We start from the raw sequence: 14,086 nt of genomic DNA on the forward strand, positions 1-14,086 counted from the left end.
AGATTTATGTTAATTATACCATAACTATTAACAAAAATTGTGCATTTTATATTTAGAGTTTATAGAAACAATATTTGCATTTAAGTTAATTTAAGTTAAATGAGATCTTAACAATAAAGACATGTTCTCCAAACCACTCAGTCCATCTTACAACCTTGTGCTATTCATCCATGTGAATCCATGCATGCCCAAAACACATCTATTGTATAAAATTTCTGCCAAAGGTCATATAACACAGTTTGCCCGCGTTGTATTGCAATCATTCTGTATCTCCTGGTATTTTAGTGAATTTGAGTAACACTTTCCAAGTATCACTCACAAATTTAATGAACCATTCAGAAAATTATTGTAATCCATTATTTCCATGTTTCATGACTTTTAATCTCTGGGATCTAAAACATTTTACATACAGACTTACATACATTCACAAAACCACAGTAAAATAATTTTATATCATCAGGCTCACCAATGTATGTGCTTTGATGTGCTTTGTGGTTTGTTCTGTTTGTTTCAGCCAAAGAATATACACGGCAATCATAGACTGCAACATCCCGCGACAACCCTGAATTCAAAATTACCCTGACCTACTTGCACAGATCAAATATCAGAGGTAGTGCTCTGACCTACTGCCATTGATCAAAGCACTAGCTTTGACCTATGGTCTTACACTCACTAGCCTTCTCCCTCGTCTTTCTATCTTATCTGCTTCCTGAATGTACAAAAGTTTAAATTTGACCTTGACCTATTTTTCTCAAGGTCAAGGTCACCATCTCATTTTTATCCCCATTGCCATCCAAGTAATGTGCTTTTTGTTTCATCTTTCTGTCTGTAACAGTTACAAAGATATTTGGTGGATGGACGGACGGACGAACGGAAGAACACACAAACACTGACAATGACAATACATCACCGCTTTGAAGCGGGATGTAACTACCTCTACACACTGTATGCGCACATCTATCTCTCTATATACATATATACATATATATACATATATATACGTATATATGTGTGTGTATGTGTATGTGTGTGTCTATATATATATATATATATATATATATATATATATATATATATATATATATATATATAGACACACACACACACACACACACATACAAACACTGTGGATAACAAAAACTTTTTCCAGTATATATACTGGGGGGGGAATAAAACAAACAAATATATATATATATATATATATATATATATATATATATATATATATATATATTACTATATATATATATATATATATATATATATATATATATATATGTATTGTCATTGCCTACAACATTTTAAACACAGATGTTTGTTCAATGAATGAAATGAAACTGCAATCAATTAAAAATGCCCAGATGGATCACCACAGCGATCAAATTAATACTAAGCATACTTATTTTACTAAAAGTGTCCCATTAAATGAGACTTGTCTTTTGAATAGGTAAGACTGTTCTGTTCTTGCTGTATACGTGTGTTTTGTCAGTTCCCCGTTTTAATTAAATTATGAACATACAGTACCTTAGACAAAGCATTAAATGTACATCTCACGACTGGGTGAACAACATGAAACGGATTATTTCCCCCGGACTGGATTGCACAGCCCATGCGACCGAGACAGATTCACATCCCGTGCTTTACATCCACGTTGAATTTAAATAGTTTTTAGTGCGCGCGTTCACAAAACCTCCACACTATAAAACCGAATCGTCAAGGGTATCAAAATGCTTTCACACGTGAAATTATTTATCAATAGCGAGGCCTATTTTGAGAATCAGACCTGTCTCTTAGTTTTTTAAAAAAGTTGCACTGTGACTTTAAATATCGTGTTCCCGCCCCTTTGATATGTTGTGTTTATTGCGCTGGTTAATATAGTGTTTTGATTGGTCCAAGAGGCACGTCAATCAAAACAGGCTAGGCGTTTCATTGGTGACAGAGTATTCGTCCTCCCCGACTCTCGCGGTACTGCTGTACGAAGATGGCGGCCGAACTGGTGGAAGCGATGGCAAGTAGAGCTTGGCTTGCTTTGGTTTGGTGGGAGACGGGCCTGGGTGCTGTATTTGAAATTGAATACAGTCGTGAGGGACATGTGGGCTTTGTGTGAATATAGCAAAGGGTTTACATTCGTACATATGTGGTACATTAAATTCACTACGAGACGAATTGTCTCATGCGGCTAATGAAGCTTAGCCCGCTAGGCAGTGTTAACTAAGCAAGTGCGATTGTTAAGCTAGCATCACGTTGGCTCAAAGGGAAGATACAGAAAACGAACGTTGAGAACATAAAGCCCGTGGGGGTTTGATACCATGTTTCCGGTGTGTTATCTTTTGATATAATTGGACTTGTAATTGTCTACCTATAGCTGTCCATGTAATTTATGGAACTGTGCACCTGTCAAAATATCCGGTTCTCATGATTGAATACCGACAGTCCGGTCTTTAGAAAAGCTAACCAGCCGCTCACGGCAAGCATGAATACGTTATTTAAATTATGCTAAAGAAATAGCTGTGATGCTAACCCAACTCCTGCATTTACATTAGTCCATCTGAACCCCACGGAGAGCCATGGTATTCTGAGAATGTCATGTTGACATCATACAGTTGTGTCACTGAAGTCCAACTCAACAATATCAGACAGAGCTGAAACATAGGAGACATTTCAGGTTTTTTAAAACAACAATCTTCTTTTCAACACTAGTTACCCTATAGTATTCTAGTTGGTGCTGCTTCTGCGGCTTGTCTTATGTTGACCCCGGAAGCGCAAATCCTTGAGACGCGGACCAGTAAGAAACTATTATAATGATTAGTTGCTGGACACAACACCACAGATTAACACTCTACTCCTATTCGATCCTTCATGCTGTGTATTTCTAATCTGAACAGTTTGTGCTTGTTATGGTTTGATAAACATGCTGAACATCAGTGATGGGAACAGACCTTAATAAAGGTGCATTTTGCAGAAATTTCTTGTTTCCATTTAAGGTGTATTCCATGTAATGGGAGGTATCGGTGCGCTGTTTAAATAAACATTTGAACTGACTTAACCATATTTCTATCTAATTTTAAAAACTTTTTTCAAATTGGTTAAAACAGTGATCAATTTTTGTTCCACTGCTTGCTGATTATTTGCAGGATGTGCCAAATCCTGTTGGATCTTGTGAAGATTTATCATTGGTAATCTTTTAAAAATTCAAGTAAAAACAGACTTGATGTGCTGCGTATCTAATAAAATGAATTGGAATGGTGTGGTTCACTTGTGCGTATGTTTTAAATGCTACTGCAGATTCAGATTTCTAAAATTTGCTTATTATTGACAAAGTTTAAGAATATGATGATGAAAATGTGATGTCCATAATTAAAGAATCAGGAGCAGTTTGACTTCTGACCATATCATGCCAATTGCAAGGTGTGTTCGAGCCTCTGTAGTACTGTTATATCTTGCTAAATACATCAAATAAATTGAAAATAATTGCATATAGCCTGTTGAGGCCAGTTAATTTGGTGTGTTTATGCAAGGACTTCATGTATCTCAGGTAGACACTGATTTCCCTCCCAAACACACATGCAGTGGATGAGGTATTTGAAGTCAAAGTGTGAATGGATTAAAAAAAAAACACACTTAAGTGATTCAGGAAAGAAAATAAAATGTATATTTATTTAAGTGCTTAGTAGTCAGAAGAAAACCAAAGCTGAAGTATCGATACACCTTAAATGGGACTTTCTCTGTTTATGAACAAAATTGTCTCAGTTTTGATGTTTTTGTTTCTTGTTTGGATTTTTTTATTTTCATATTTTTGTCTTCCTTCTAGAACATGGTCAAAAGTTTCCGGGTCTCAGACCTGCAGACATTGCTGGCCTCAATGGGTCGCAGCAAAAGTGGGCTGAAACAGGACCTGGTGGGGCGTGCGCTGAGGCTAGTTCAGACGGAATACAGCCCAGAGCTTCTGAAGAATGTCAGGCAGCTGTACGAGTCACGTTTCCCTAAAACCCCTGGCTGGCTTGCAGCACGGCGTCCAGAGGGCATCTCAGTTGCTTACTCATCCCTCAGTTCCTCTCCCACTGCCACCTCTCAGGGCGCAGACTACCTCAATGGCATTTCCAAACAGATTCCCACACCTGCTCCAGAGGTCAAGTTGGTGCCACTTCCCTTCTACCAGACTTTGGAAACATTGTTGCCACCAACTGAGCTAAGTAAGTGTGTCCATGTTTGTATTCATTATTTATTTTACAACAGTTCTATGGAAATATTATGTATTTACTAAATGAGTCAAACATGAGTATTGCTGTTTCTACCATGACTGTACCTCCATACATACTTGCAGTTGCCCACACAAATGAGAAACTGCAGGACAGTCAATGCATATTTGAGTTAACACTAGGCCAAGCAGAACAGATCAGAAACGCAAGGTAAGAACACAAAGTTCCTTCAATGTCTTCAACATTAGGTTGACATTTAAATTCTATAGCTTACAAGCATTTGTGACCTTCTATATTTTCAGTGAAATTCGTCCAGGAATTAGGTCAATCCAAGTGGTTCTTAGGTAAGTATGTGCTATTTCTTATTGAGACTCAATATATATTTTAACGTATATTACCTGCAATGTACAGGTTCTGCCATTCACTGTGCTGTTGATTAATAAGAAGAACATAAAAATATCAATTCACAGAAAAGAGATTTACCCTTAATACAGTGCCTTGCGAAAGTATTGCCCCCCCCCAAGAACTTTTTGACATTTTGCCACATTTCAGGCTTCACACTTAAAGATAACAAACTGAAAATATTTTTGAAAAATCAACAACCTGTGAGACACAATCGTGAAGTGGAACCAAGTTTATTCAACATTTTATATTGTGTTTACAAATAAAAAACTGAAAAGTAGGATATGCAAATGTGAGACACAGGGGCACTCTGTCATTGTTAGTCATTTAGGTCAACACTGGATCATTCAGAAGTCATCAGGGAACTTCTGGAGTTGCTTAGCTGAGTTGAGAGAACAGGGGGCAAATATTTTTGCACATCCTACTTTTAAGTTTTTTTATTTGTAAACACAATATAAAATGTTGAATAAATTTGGTTCCACTTCACGATTTTGTCTCACATGTTGTTGATTCTTCAAAAGTATTTTCAGTTTGTTATCTTTAAGCTTGAAGCCTGATTTGTGGCAAAATGTCAAAAAGTTCTAGGGGGGGCAATACTTTCGCAAGGCACTGTATCCTTTAAACAGTATATATAGTATTTCATTGTCTCAAACAATCAAAGAAATTCTTATGTGCTTACCTCCCTGTTATGTATAACACTCTGTTGTAGAATCTGTTACACGGACTCCATTGGTGTTCAGGAGGACCAGTATCCTCCCAATATTGCTGTGAAAGTCAACCAGTCCTACTGTCACGTGCCGGTGAGTTGCTGCACTCTAGAATACAAAAAAAACTTGAGCTGGACTGTTGGTCTGTTGTTGTCAAATAATGTTTGCAATATATTTTATAATTTTTTATTTTGATTCATGCAAATATACATAGCCAGTTTGCTGAGCCAGCATGGAACTAGGTCTTCAGCTTTGCAACTATATTCTTGTCACTCCCACTCTGCTGAGGTACAATATAGGATGAAGCACATTTGTTGACAGTAGAGTGTCAGGCATAGACTTTATATCGTGCAGTGTAACTGTACCGTTGGCGGGATTGGCCAAGTACTTCAGGTAATTCAGTTGAAAGAATGTGGACACTGGTTAGTTAAGATACAAGTGAAAGGATTTGTTAATGCTGCAGCTGTAGGATTAGTAAAAAGAGCTAATGCACACTACCCAGCCTGCTAATTAACCATGCAAAGCCAACCTAACCCACATTTCAAAGGCTCCATGCCTTATATGTTGAGTATTGTGAAGTCAGGGTGTGTGGGTGTCAGGAGGAGGCAGCTTTTTCAGTAGCTTAGTTGTCCAGTGTTGCAGTGAGTGCCACAGCCTAGGGTGGCCCTTCATCACAAGTATGGATGTTAGTGCATGTACTCTGTTGATTCATGCTTCTTAAAGGTACATTATCTGTTCAAGATTAATTTAAGCTCCGCTTCCTACTCAACCCTAATATTTAGTTTACTGTCTCAACAGGGCTTAAAGTGATTCAAATACCAACTGAGTCTTAATTATCACGGCACACTTAGGTGCTGTCTTCATCAAATACACTGCTCTAAAACTGAACACACATGGTGGTTAGCAGGTCTGAAGGCTCATTAAAAAAACATTTGCAGTTATTGGCTTTGAAGTATTCCTTACAAATATTACAATGCAAATGACTTTTTTCCCCTAAATGAATTAATATTGCAATTACTTAAGGTGGGAAATTTTGACACAGCTTGGTTCATTGCTTATTTTTTGCCAATGCCATGAAAGTACTCAGAGGGATGCTCACTTTCACCACCCATTATGCACTTTACATGGAGGAGGATGCTGTATACGTGGAACAAACAGGGAATTGAAATTGATGTTTTACTATGCAGCTCCAGATGTATGCTTATCTGACATTTTGGATTTCTACAATTACAGCTTGGAAATACTGAGTGTATAGACTCAGTCTATACACTTTAAACATCAAGTGTATAGACTTGATGTTTAAAACAAAAAACACATTCAATAACATTGATTAAAAACCATAGCCTTCTCATTGGCTGGAAGGTATCGTTCTATTACAATTGGAGATTAAAGGTATGCCGGCTTACTGTTAAAACAGAGAGAAATTCTTTGAAAAGCCTGCAACTCTAGATCAGTCCTGGACATTGCGTAACTCACATAGTAGTTCTGTCAGGCCCACAGGGCAAAAGACAGACATGAGTGTACCTGTTTCTCATTTATGAACCTTTATTGTTCTGCTTCTGTATATTGTTACATCCCGATTCAAAGCGGTGATGTATTGTAATTGTCAGTGTTCATGTGTTCATCTGTCCGTCCGTTCGTATACCACATATCTTCGCAACCGTTGCAGATAGAAAGATGAAACAAAAACAGATTACTCAGGTGGCAAAGGGGATGAAAATGAGAGGATGACCTTGAGAAAGCTAGGTCAAGGTCAAATTTAAACTTTAGTACACTCAGGAACCGGATTAGGTAGAAAGATGAGTGAGAAGGCCAGTGTAAGACCATAGATCAGTGCGTTGATCTTCCTATGCAGGAGCTTTGATCTATTGTCTTATACTGGCCTTCTCTATGTGCACGAGTCTATGCACTAGTCTGGTACTACTTTCAGGGTACCCTGACCTACCCTGAAAGTAGGTCAGGGTAAGTCGCAGAATGTTGCAGTCTCTGACTGCATTTAACCTTTATTGTAAGTTGTATTGGTAGATTTCTTGCTTAATTGTTCATTAGTTAATGTGAAAATTAATATTAACTAATGCTGATGCTGATTTGCTACAGCATAATTGTTGGGAAATTGAGCAAATAATGGGTTATGGCAAATAGTTTTAACATTTAATAGTGGTAATGTCAGTATAGATATCAACAGTGCTTTTTGGCTAGAATGTTAGTCTATTACATCACGGTAATGCTAGTAACATTTGAAATGAAGAAATCTACAATTTATTTTTTATTTGGACATAATTTTAGATATCAAATTCCTCATTGGGATGTCAAATATGATAAAATGCATGCTGATGCATGCATAATATTGACATTCTACATTTATGTTGCATAATTTACAGAATTATTTTGTATTTTGTGTTCCTACAGGGCTATTACCCCTCAAATAAACCTGGTGTTGAACCCCGTCGTCCTTGTCGTCCTGTGAACATCACTCCCTGGTTACATCTCTCCAATGCCACCAACAGAATCACCATCACCTGGGGAAACTTTGGCAAGGTCAGGGTCTGATGTTGAATCTCATATTTTTAGTGCACCAGTGCAGCCTGTGATTTGTAGTTTTGAGTGTTACATGTGTCTCACTTAATTGTGTGTGGGATAACTACAAAAAAGGAAGTTCCTCAGTAGCAGTTTCTGACCCAGGTGAGCAATTGGAGGGATGATGAAAATGCTGACAGTCTTGTTGACATGCTTATTCAGAGCTGTAAACCAATCACGCTTAAGTAGTATGAAAGCTAAGAGCAAACAGTTGTTAAGTTTCTTTAAGCTATTAAATTGGTGTGTTGTTTTCATTACCCCAGATTTTAGGATATGTACACTGTATGTCTCGATCACTATAGCATAATGGAAGCCTGTATTAAACTTGCTTTAACTACAGAAGTCTTTTTCAAATCTCAATTAATCTTCACACATACTTGGTATTTGCCCAAATCGAGTTATTTAGAAGTAACTATGAGGTTGTTTTGATGTACGTATTGAAATAAGCATTCACAACTACTTTTTGTTTTCAGCGCTACTCTGTGGCAGTCTATTTAGTGAGGGTATTCACTGCAGCAGACCTCTTCAGCCAACTCAAGCTGTGCTCTGTTGAGAGTGCAGAACGCTGTCGTGAACGCAGTAAGTTTATTTTCTTCCATGGGGCTGAACGGTTACACAATCACAAAAGAGGATGAAAAGCTGTCATAGAAGATTTAAGCTCTGGATATTTTTGCTCAAGAGATCAAACTGCCTGCCACATACAAGAAATTAGCATCACAACAGTCAGATTGTCCTTTGCCTGCTGTGACTTGTTGCAGTAGCCATACTGTAAGTTAAATTTCTGATTGTGAACTTGCAAAGCCAAGGGAATTAATTGACAATGTGGTTTTAGTTGCTGTCAAAAAATTTTTTTAATGCTGTGCAGACTGAATTTTGTTTATGATTTCACAATAAGATATTGGGACTGATTTTGTGTTGTGACACATTTTCTGTTATTTTCTTCATAGTCCAAGACAAACTACGATTTGACCCAGAGAGTGAAATTGCAACCACAGGCCTTCGAGTTTCTCTCATCTGTCCAGTGAGTACACTTTCACAATAATGACATCCTTGCAAGTGGATAGGTCAGTTCTTACTGCACAACCGGCTCTGTTTGTTTTACTGCTTTATATAAAACCCAGCTGTAAATCATGATTATTTCAGTATCTTTCTTCTTCTTCTCCCATTTCCCAGTTGGTGAAGATGCGTATCGGTGTCCCCTGTCGAGTTTTAACTTGTGCCCATCTTCAGTGTTTCGACGCCGTCTTCTTCCTGCAGATGAACGAGAAGAAGCCCACATGGACTTGTCCTGTTTGTGACAAGCCTGCCCCCTTTGAACTGCTCACCATCGATGGGTGAGAACTCAGAAACATGCATCGACTCATCTTACCTCTGCAGCATATTTTTCTGAAAAGAGTTCAGAAAATGTTATTACTGGCATTTCAACTATCTGTGTTGACTCTCCAGCTTTGGTGATTCAAGCAGTATGGAGCTTAGAGTATTGAAAGTATTTCATGAACCTGCTATGATGTCATTGTTTGAATGCTTTGCATGACATGAGAGTTGCGTAGAGGTGTGATAAGTACAATAGCTAAGTAATTTTAAGGTGCTGAATGACAGAAGTGTCTTGTAATAGTCTTGGAGAAGAAAACTTTTTTGACAACTATTTAGAACTCATGTTGCCTGTTCAGATTCAGAATTCAGTTTCATTACCGTGTGACATGTGTGGCGACTAACCAGAATTTTGCTTTTCAGACTGCTATCTGAGATTTTGAAAGAAACGAGTGAGGACATAGAGGAGATTGAGTATCTAACTGACGGCTCCTGGCGACCCATCAGAGACGAGAAGGAGAGGGACAGAGAAAGGGAGCGCAGCAACACGCCAGAGTATCCTGTTGTTGATTTATGTAAGTGCCAGTTTAGCATCTTGTTGTCAATGTAGTGAACTTTTATAAATCCTTTTTTTTTTAAATATCCGCAGGGATTCCTGAAGTAAACGGCCATTCGCCGGCCCACAGCAGCACTAGCCTGACGGCCAAGTCTGGAAACGGTTCCGTGAGTGTGACAGGAGTCACAGGAGGGACTGCTGTGGCCCCAGGAGGAGGTGCAGTGGTAGATCTGACTCTTGACTCCTCCTCTGAGGAGGAAGGGGGCGGGGCAAGAGGAGACAGTGAGGACTCTGAGGACAGCGATGACAGTCCTGCCCCAAAGAGGGGGCGATACAACTATGATAAAGACCTGGTCACTGCCTACTGACAGCACAGCTCTGTCCCCTCGAAGACTGACACAAAGAGGCAGTGGGTTAAAACATTGAGGACAGGATCACAGTAATCACTAGATGCAACAACCCTCCATTATGTCCAAACATCAGAGCCTTTCTGCAGCTCTGGTTTATATCCAGACAAAACGACACACTTAAACAGATACTGTATGAATCTTCAACGGAGAATGAATAGGAGTCCTCTTTGTACTGTACACCACTGGAAGCAACTTTAAATATTTTTGGCCAGCTGTCACCTTGCAGTGAATATCTGTACCATCCTGCCTATACTAAAGAGACTGAATGGATCGAGTACCCCAACATCACCCTTCCTCCTCTTTCTCCAGACCATTCCCTGTCTAGAAATGCATCTCTTTGTATTTGACTCTGACCTACAGGCTTGTTAAGCCATGGGCACTCAAATGTTGAGCAGCAAAGGTTTTTTAGTTTGTCACATTACAGGCAACTTTAAAAATGGATGCTCCTCGGTAGTTTTTGGTAGGTCAAAACAACTATTTGAAAAGAACATAAATCCTTTGTCAGATGAGACAGAAATATCTGGATTGTGATGCAAAGTCTTTCATTGTGTTGTTGTTTCTTTGTTCGGAGATTGAATTAAATGCTTGAAATGTTATTTTCAGGAATTTATCTTAATTATGAAAGGGCAGAACACAATACTGGCCTCTGTGTGTGATGCTTTCCATTCTTATTTTGTCCTTAGATAAGGAGAACCTACCTCAGTCATTAAAACTTAGCGGACTGACCAGAGACTAGTTTTAGAAATAAGCAAAGAACAGTGGAATTTGAGTCATTCTGAAGCCATTTTTACACTGGAGATTTTGTTTTTCCTATGTTTTTTTTTTTTTTTTAAGTTTTTAATTCCATCGCTCCATGCAGCTCTATTCCCTCTGCAGCAACCAAGTCTTGAACAGTGAGCTAGTTTGTGGATAACCAATCAAACTCTAGGTGGCAGTGAAACAAAAGGTAGTGGGTGGAACTTTGCCACTGTGTAGAACATTGCTGTGGTCATCTTGTTACAGGATTTTCAGGGGTGATGTGTCAGCACTGCACATGGAAGAAACACTTCAGAATCACTGAATGGCAGCTGTGCCAAAGCAGGTGAATTTAATGAATCCATTGACAGGATGTGGTTATTTGAGCTGGGTGCCTTTTTTTGTGTGTGTGTGTGTGATGAAGATGGGAACCCGCTGTGTTACGGCTAGCTGTGCTGGCCACCAGAGGAGACCCGTCTTAGAATATTGTGATTCTTTCTTCATTGCGTTTTTAGTTCTTTTCAGTTGTAGAAATGGGCACAGAGGCAGAAACAAACCTGTGGTCAAAGCTATAGAGCGGTAATGCTGTCGTTTTCCCCAACATTCTTTGGACATACCATATTTAATTGCTTCACATTCTCTTAAGTTGTTTTTATTCAAGCGAGATAATATTTGGCTGTATTTCTGTACAAAATGGAGCTGTTTTTTGCAGAAGGTTTGACAACTCTGCTGTGGTTTGGGTGTTAGAATGAGTCTATGCTTCTTTTCTTTTCCCTCGGAATGAATCCAGCTTGGGTCAAAGCACCATTCAGAGCACTTTGCTGCAGTGGGTTCAACATGTCTGACACAACGAAACTTAATGAAGTGTCGATAAGTGCAGCCCCACCAAGCTCAAAGCCATTGATTGGATTACAAATAGTCGTGTCTGAAACAAGTGGAGCTGCTCCAACCAACAATCCCTCTCGGCTTCCTTTATAGTATAGATAAGGTCACATCTATTTGCTGGAATAGAATTAGACTTTAATTGCTACATGCTGTGGGCTTACAACTAATATTGTGCTGCATCTGCACGACTATTGTTAGTCTGCGATGGCTGCTCTACAGATAAGGATTCCTGGGCTACAAGTGCAGCTCTGGGTTTGTTTGTAGGAATGGCATCGACATTTGTTCCATGATGAGAAAATGTTGCTTTGATGGTAGAGCTGTTATCACTGCCATCAGACATTTCATCACAGGTTTTTGGCTTTTTAAAAAGTATTTTTAAGCCAAGAATGATAAGTATTACTAAAATATATCCCTGAATATTGTGATGGTTATCCTCAATTATCCAAAAGTGTGAGAATCAGAAGATATTCTAATGTCGAATCAGGGTCCCACCGGACTCTTGACAAGCTTGGAGCAGGATATTTCCAGTTCCTCTCATACCTTTGTGACTCTTCAATCAGCACAGAATTCCATTTTCTTTTTCCTCCCTCAAATGAGGAGAAATGACTTTCACTCATTGATCCGGGGCCTCACTGTTGTAAGTGCACCCTTATGGGGTTGATGATAGGAAAATATGGGTTGAGTCAAATCTGGTCTTCCATTTTTATTCTCGTTTTCTCACTGATGTAACAAAATCAATACATTGATGAACACTTTTGATAATCCACACAAAATCTTTTGATTGCACTTTGCCTGTAACACATCCGTCTGTCCCTAAAACAGATCTTCTGAGGTGTTTTGAAGCAAAATTATGTAAAGTACTCTAATACCTGTCTCGAACTTGGCAATTTGTAAGTAACTACTATACATTTAAAAGTGAATTCATTTGTTGATAGGTATAGGGTATAGAATGTCATTATTTAAACAGATCTGATCATGTCTTGGGCTTGTGGGTGAAGATGAGTGTTGGTACTGGTTGCTTCTGTGGAACTGAGCCAGATGAGGTTGTTCAGGAACAGGAAAGCGAGGGGTCTGGTTCTTTTGTAGTGGCATTTGTTTTCTTCTCATAATGCATAAGGTAGCATGGGCAGAGGCTTACAATCCATAATGTAAATGTTTTTTTGTGTGTTTTTTATATGTTCATATTAAAAGACAATAAAATTTAAATATTTTATTAAGCCATGAATGGCCTCCAGCTGTTCCTATAGGAAAATGGAAGACAAGTCACTGTTGATGGCAGCAGCGCCTGAAGCTGATGCCACAGCTTTCTTGGAGGACTGGCTCAGGTGGAGATTATGTCCTGTACCAAATTTTCAGATCCGGGGACACATTTGTTGCCTGTTCAGAATAAAACTGTACAATTTGAATACTCCTAATCTAACAGCTGTTATTGATGTGTGAAATTAATTAAAATCAGTTCTTAAAAACATGTGTGTCATGGTTTTATTTTGGAAAACTAGCAAATCCGTGTGAAGTTTTACCACATCTTATTTCCAGCACTGATGTCTGCACCACTCATCAGGATTAACCTAACGTGAAATAAAATTCACTCTTATAGAAATCTAGCCAGCAAAATAGTCCCTGAGGAGTCTTCATGGTAACATATGTATTTTGGCAGTTCAGAAGACATTTCTATGTTCTATAAGTGTAGAAGTGACCCTAGAATCGTGACACAATTGAGGGAGAGACAGATGAGTGACATATTGCACAGGAAAGGCTGAAGCTATAAATATTTATTGATCTGTAATGGAAACTGTTAGATTTTTTTTAAAGACTGTTGTATATTGAAGCTTACAAAAATATGTTAATACAAAATATTTAAAAATAGTGCAAAATCATTACAGCACATCCTGATACAGTATTTTAAGAAAAACGCTCGGAAAATTTGCATGCCTTACATATCAAGTGATGTTAAAGAATTAAAAAAAAAGAGTGAAGTGCACGTAAATTTGGATAAGAAAATTGTCCTTTTTAATATTTTGAAACTGTCTTAAACAGTATAATTTTCAAAGATACCCGTTATAAACAGCCTGTCCCTCTTCTGGCCACTGGGTGGCGTCACGGGCTTTGCACCTTATATATAGTACTGTACTCACTGACATTATACAAGCATATTTCAGAAGCATACCCAATTAAAACTAAACAGCGGAGGCCTTATCATGACCATTATACACACCTCGTGTTCAAATATACTGAAATAGACTGCAATTCATTTAGGATGACGCTGTCAATGGAGCTAAACGGATATAATTATTTTCACCTACT

The 14,086-nt window shown here is 38.4% G+C and overlaps 1 protein-coding gene across 1 annotated transcript; it reads left to right on the top strand.

Annotated features, from left to right (window-relative positions):
- Positions 1 to 1,981: 1,981 nt before the first annotated feature.
- Positions 1,982 to 13,250, top strand: pias4a (protein inhibitor of activated STAT, 4a). Its single transcript, XM_068320309.1, has 11 exons — positions 1,982 to 2,008; positions 3,812 to 4,193; positions 4,325 to 4,409; positions 4,502 to 4,543; positions 5,311 to 5,401; positions 7,718 to 7,846; positions 8,359 to 8,464; positions 8,833 to 8,906; positions 9,059 to 9,219; positions 9,620 to 9,771; positions 9,846 to 13,250. The coding sequence occupies exons 1-11, from the start codon at positions 1,982 to 1,984 to the stop codon at positions 10,118 to 10,120; spliced, it is 1,524 nt and encodes a 507-aa protein (XP_068176410.1). The 3' UTR covers positions 10,121 to 13,250.
- Positions 13,251 to 14,086: the final 836 nt, after the last annotated feature.

This window comes from Antennarius striatus, chromosome 7, assembly GCF_040054535.1.
Source record: "Antennarius striatus isolate MH-2024 chromosome 7, ASM4005453v1, whole genome shotgun sequence".
Lineage (NCBI taxonomy): Eukaryota > Metazoa > Chordata > Actinopteri > Lophiiformes > Antennariidae > Antennarius > Antennarius striatus.

Coding starts and splice junctions, on each gene's coding strand:
- pias4a (XM_068320309.1), top strand. CDS start 1,982: ATGGCGGCCGAACTGGTGGAAGCGATG. Junction 2,009..3,811: donor CCGAACTGGTGGAAGCGATG/GCAAGTAGAGCT, acceptor TCTTCCTTCTAG/AACATGGTCAAAAGTTTCCG. Junction 9,772..9,845: donor GTATCCTGTTGTTGATTTAT/GTAAGTGCCAGT, acceptor AAATATCCGCAG/GGATTCCTGAAGTAAACGGC.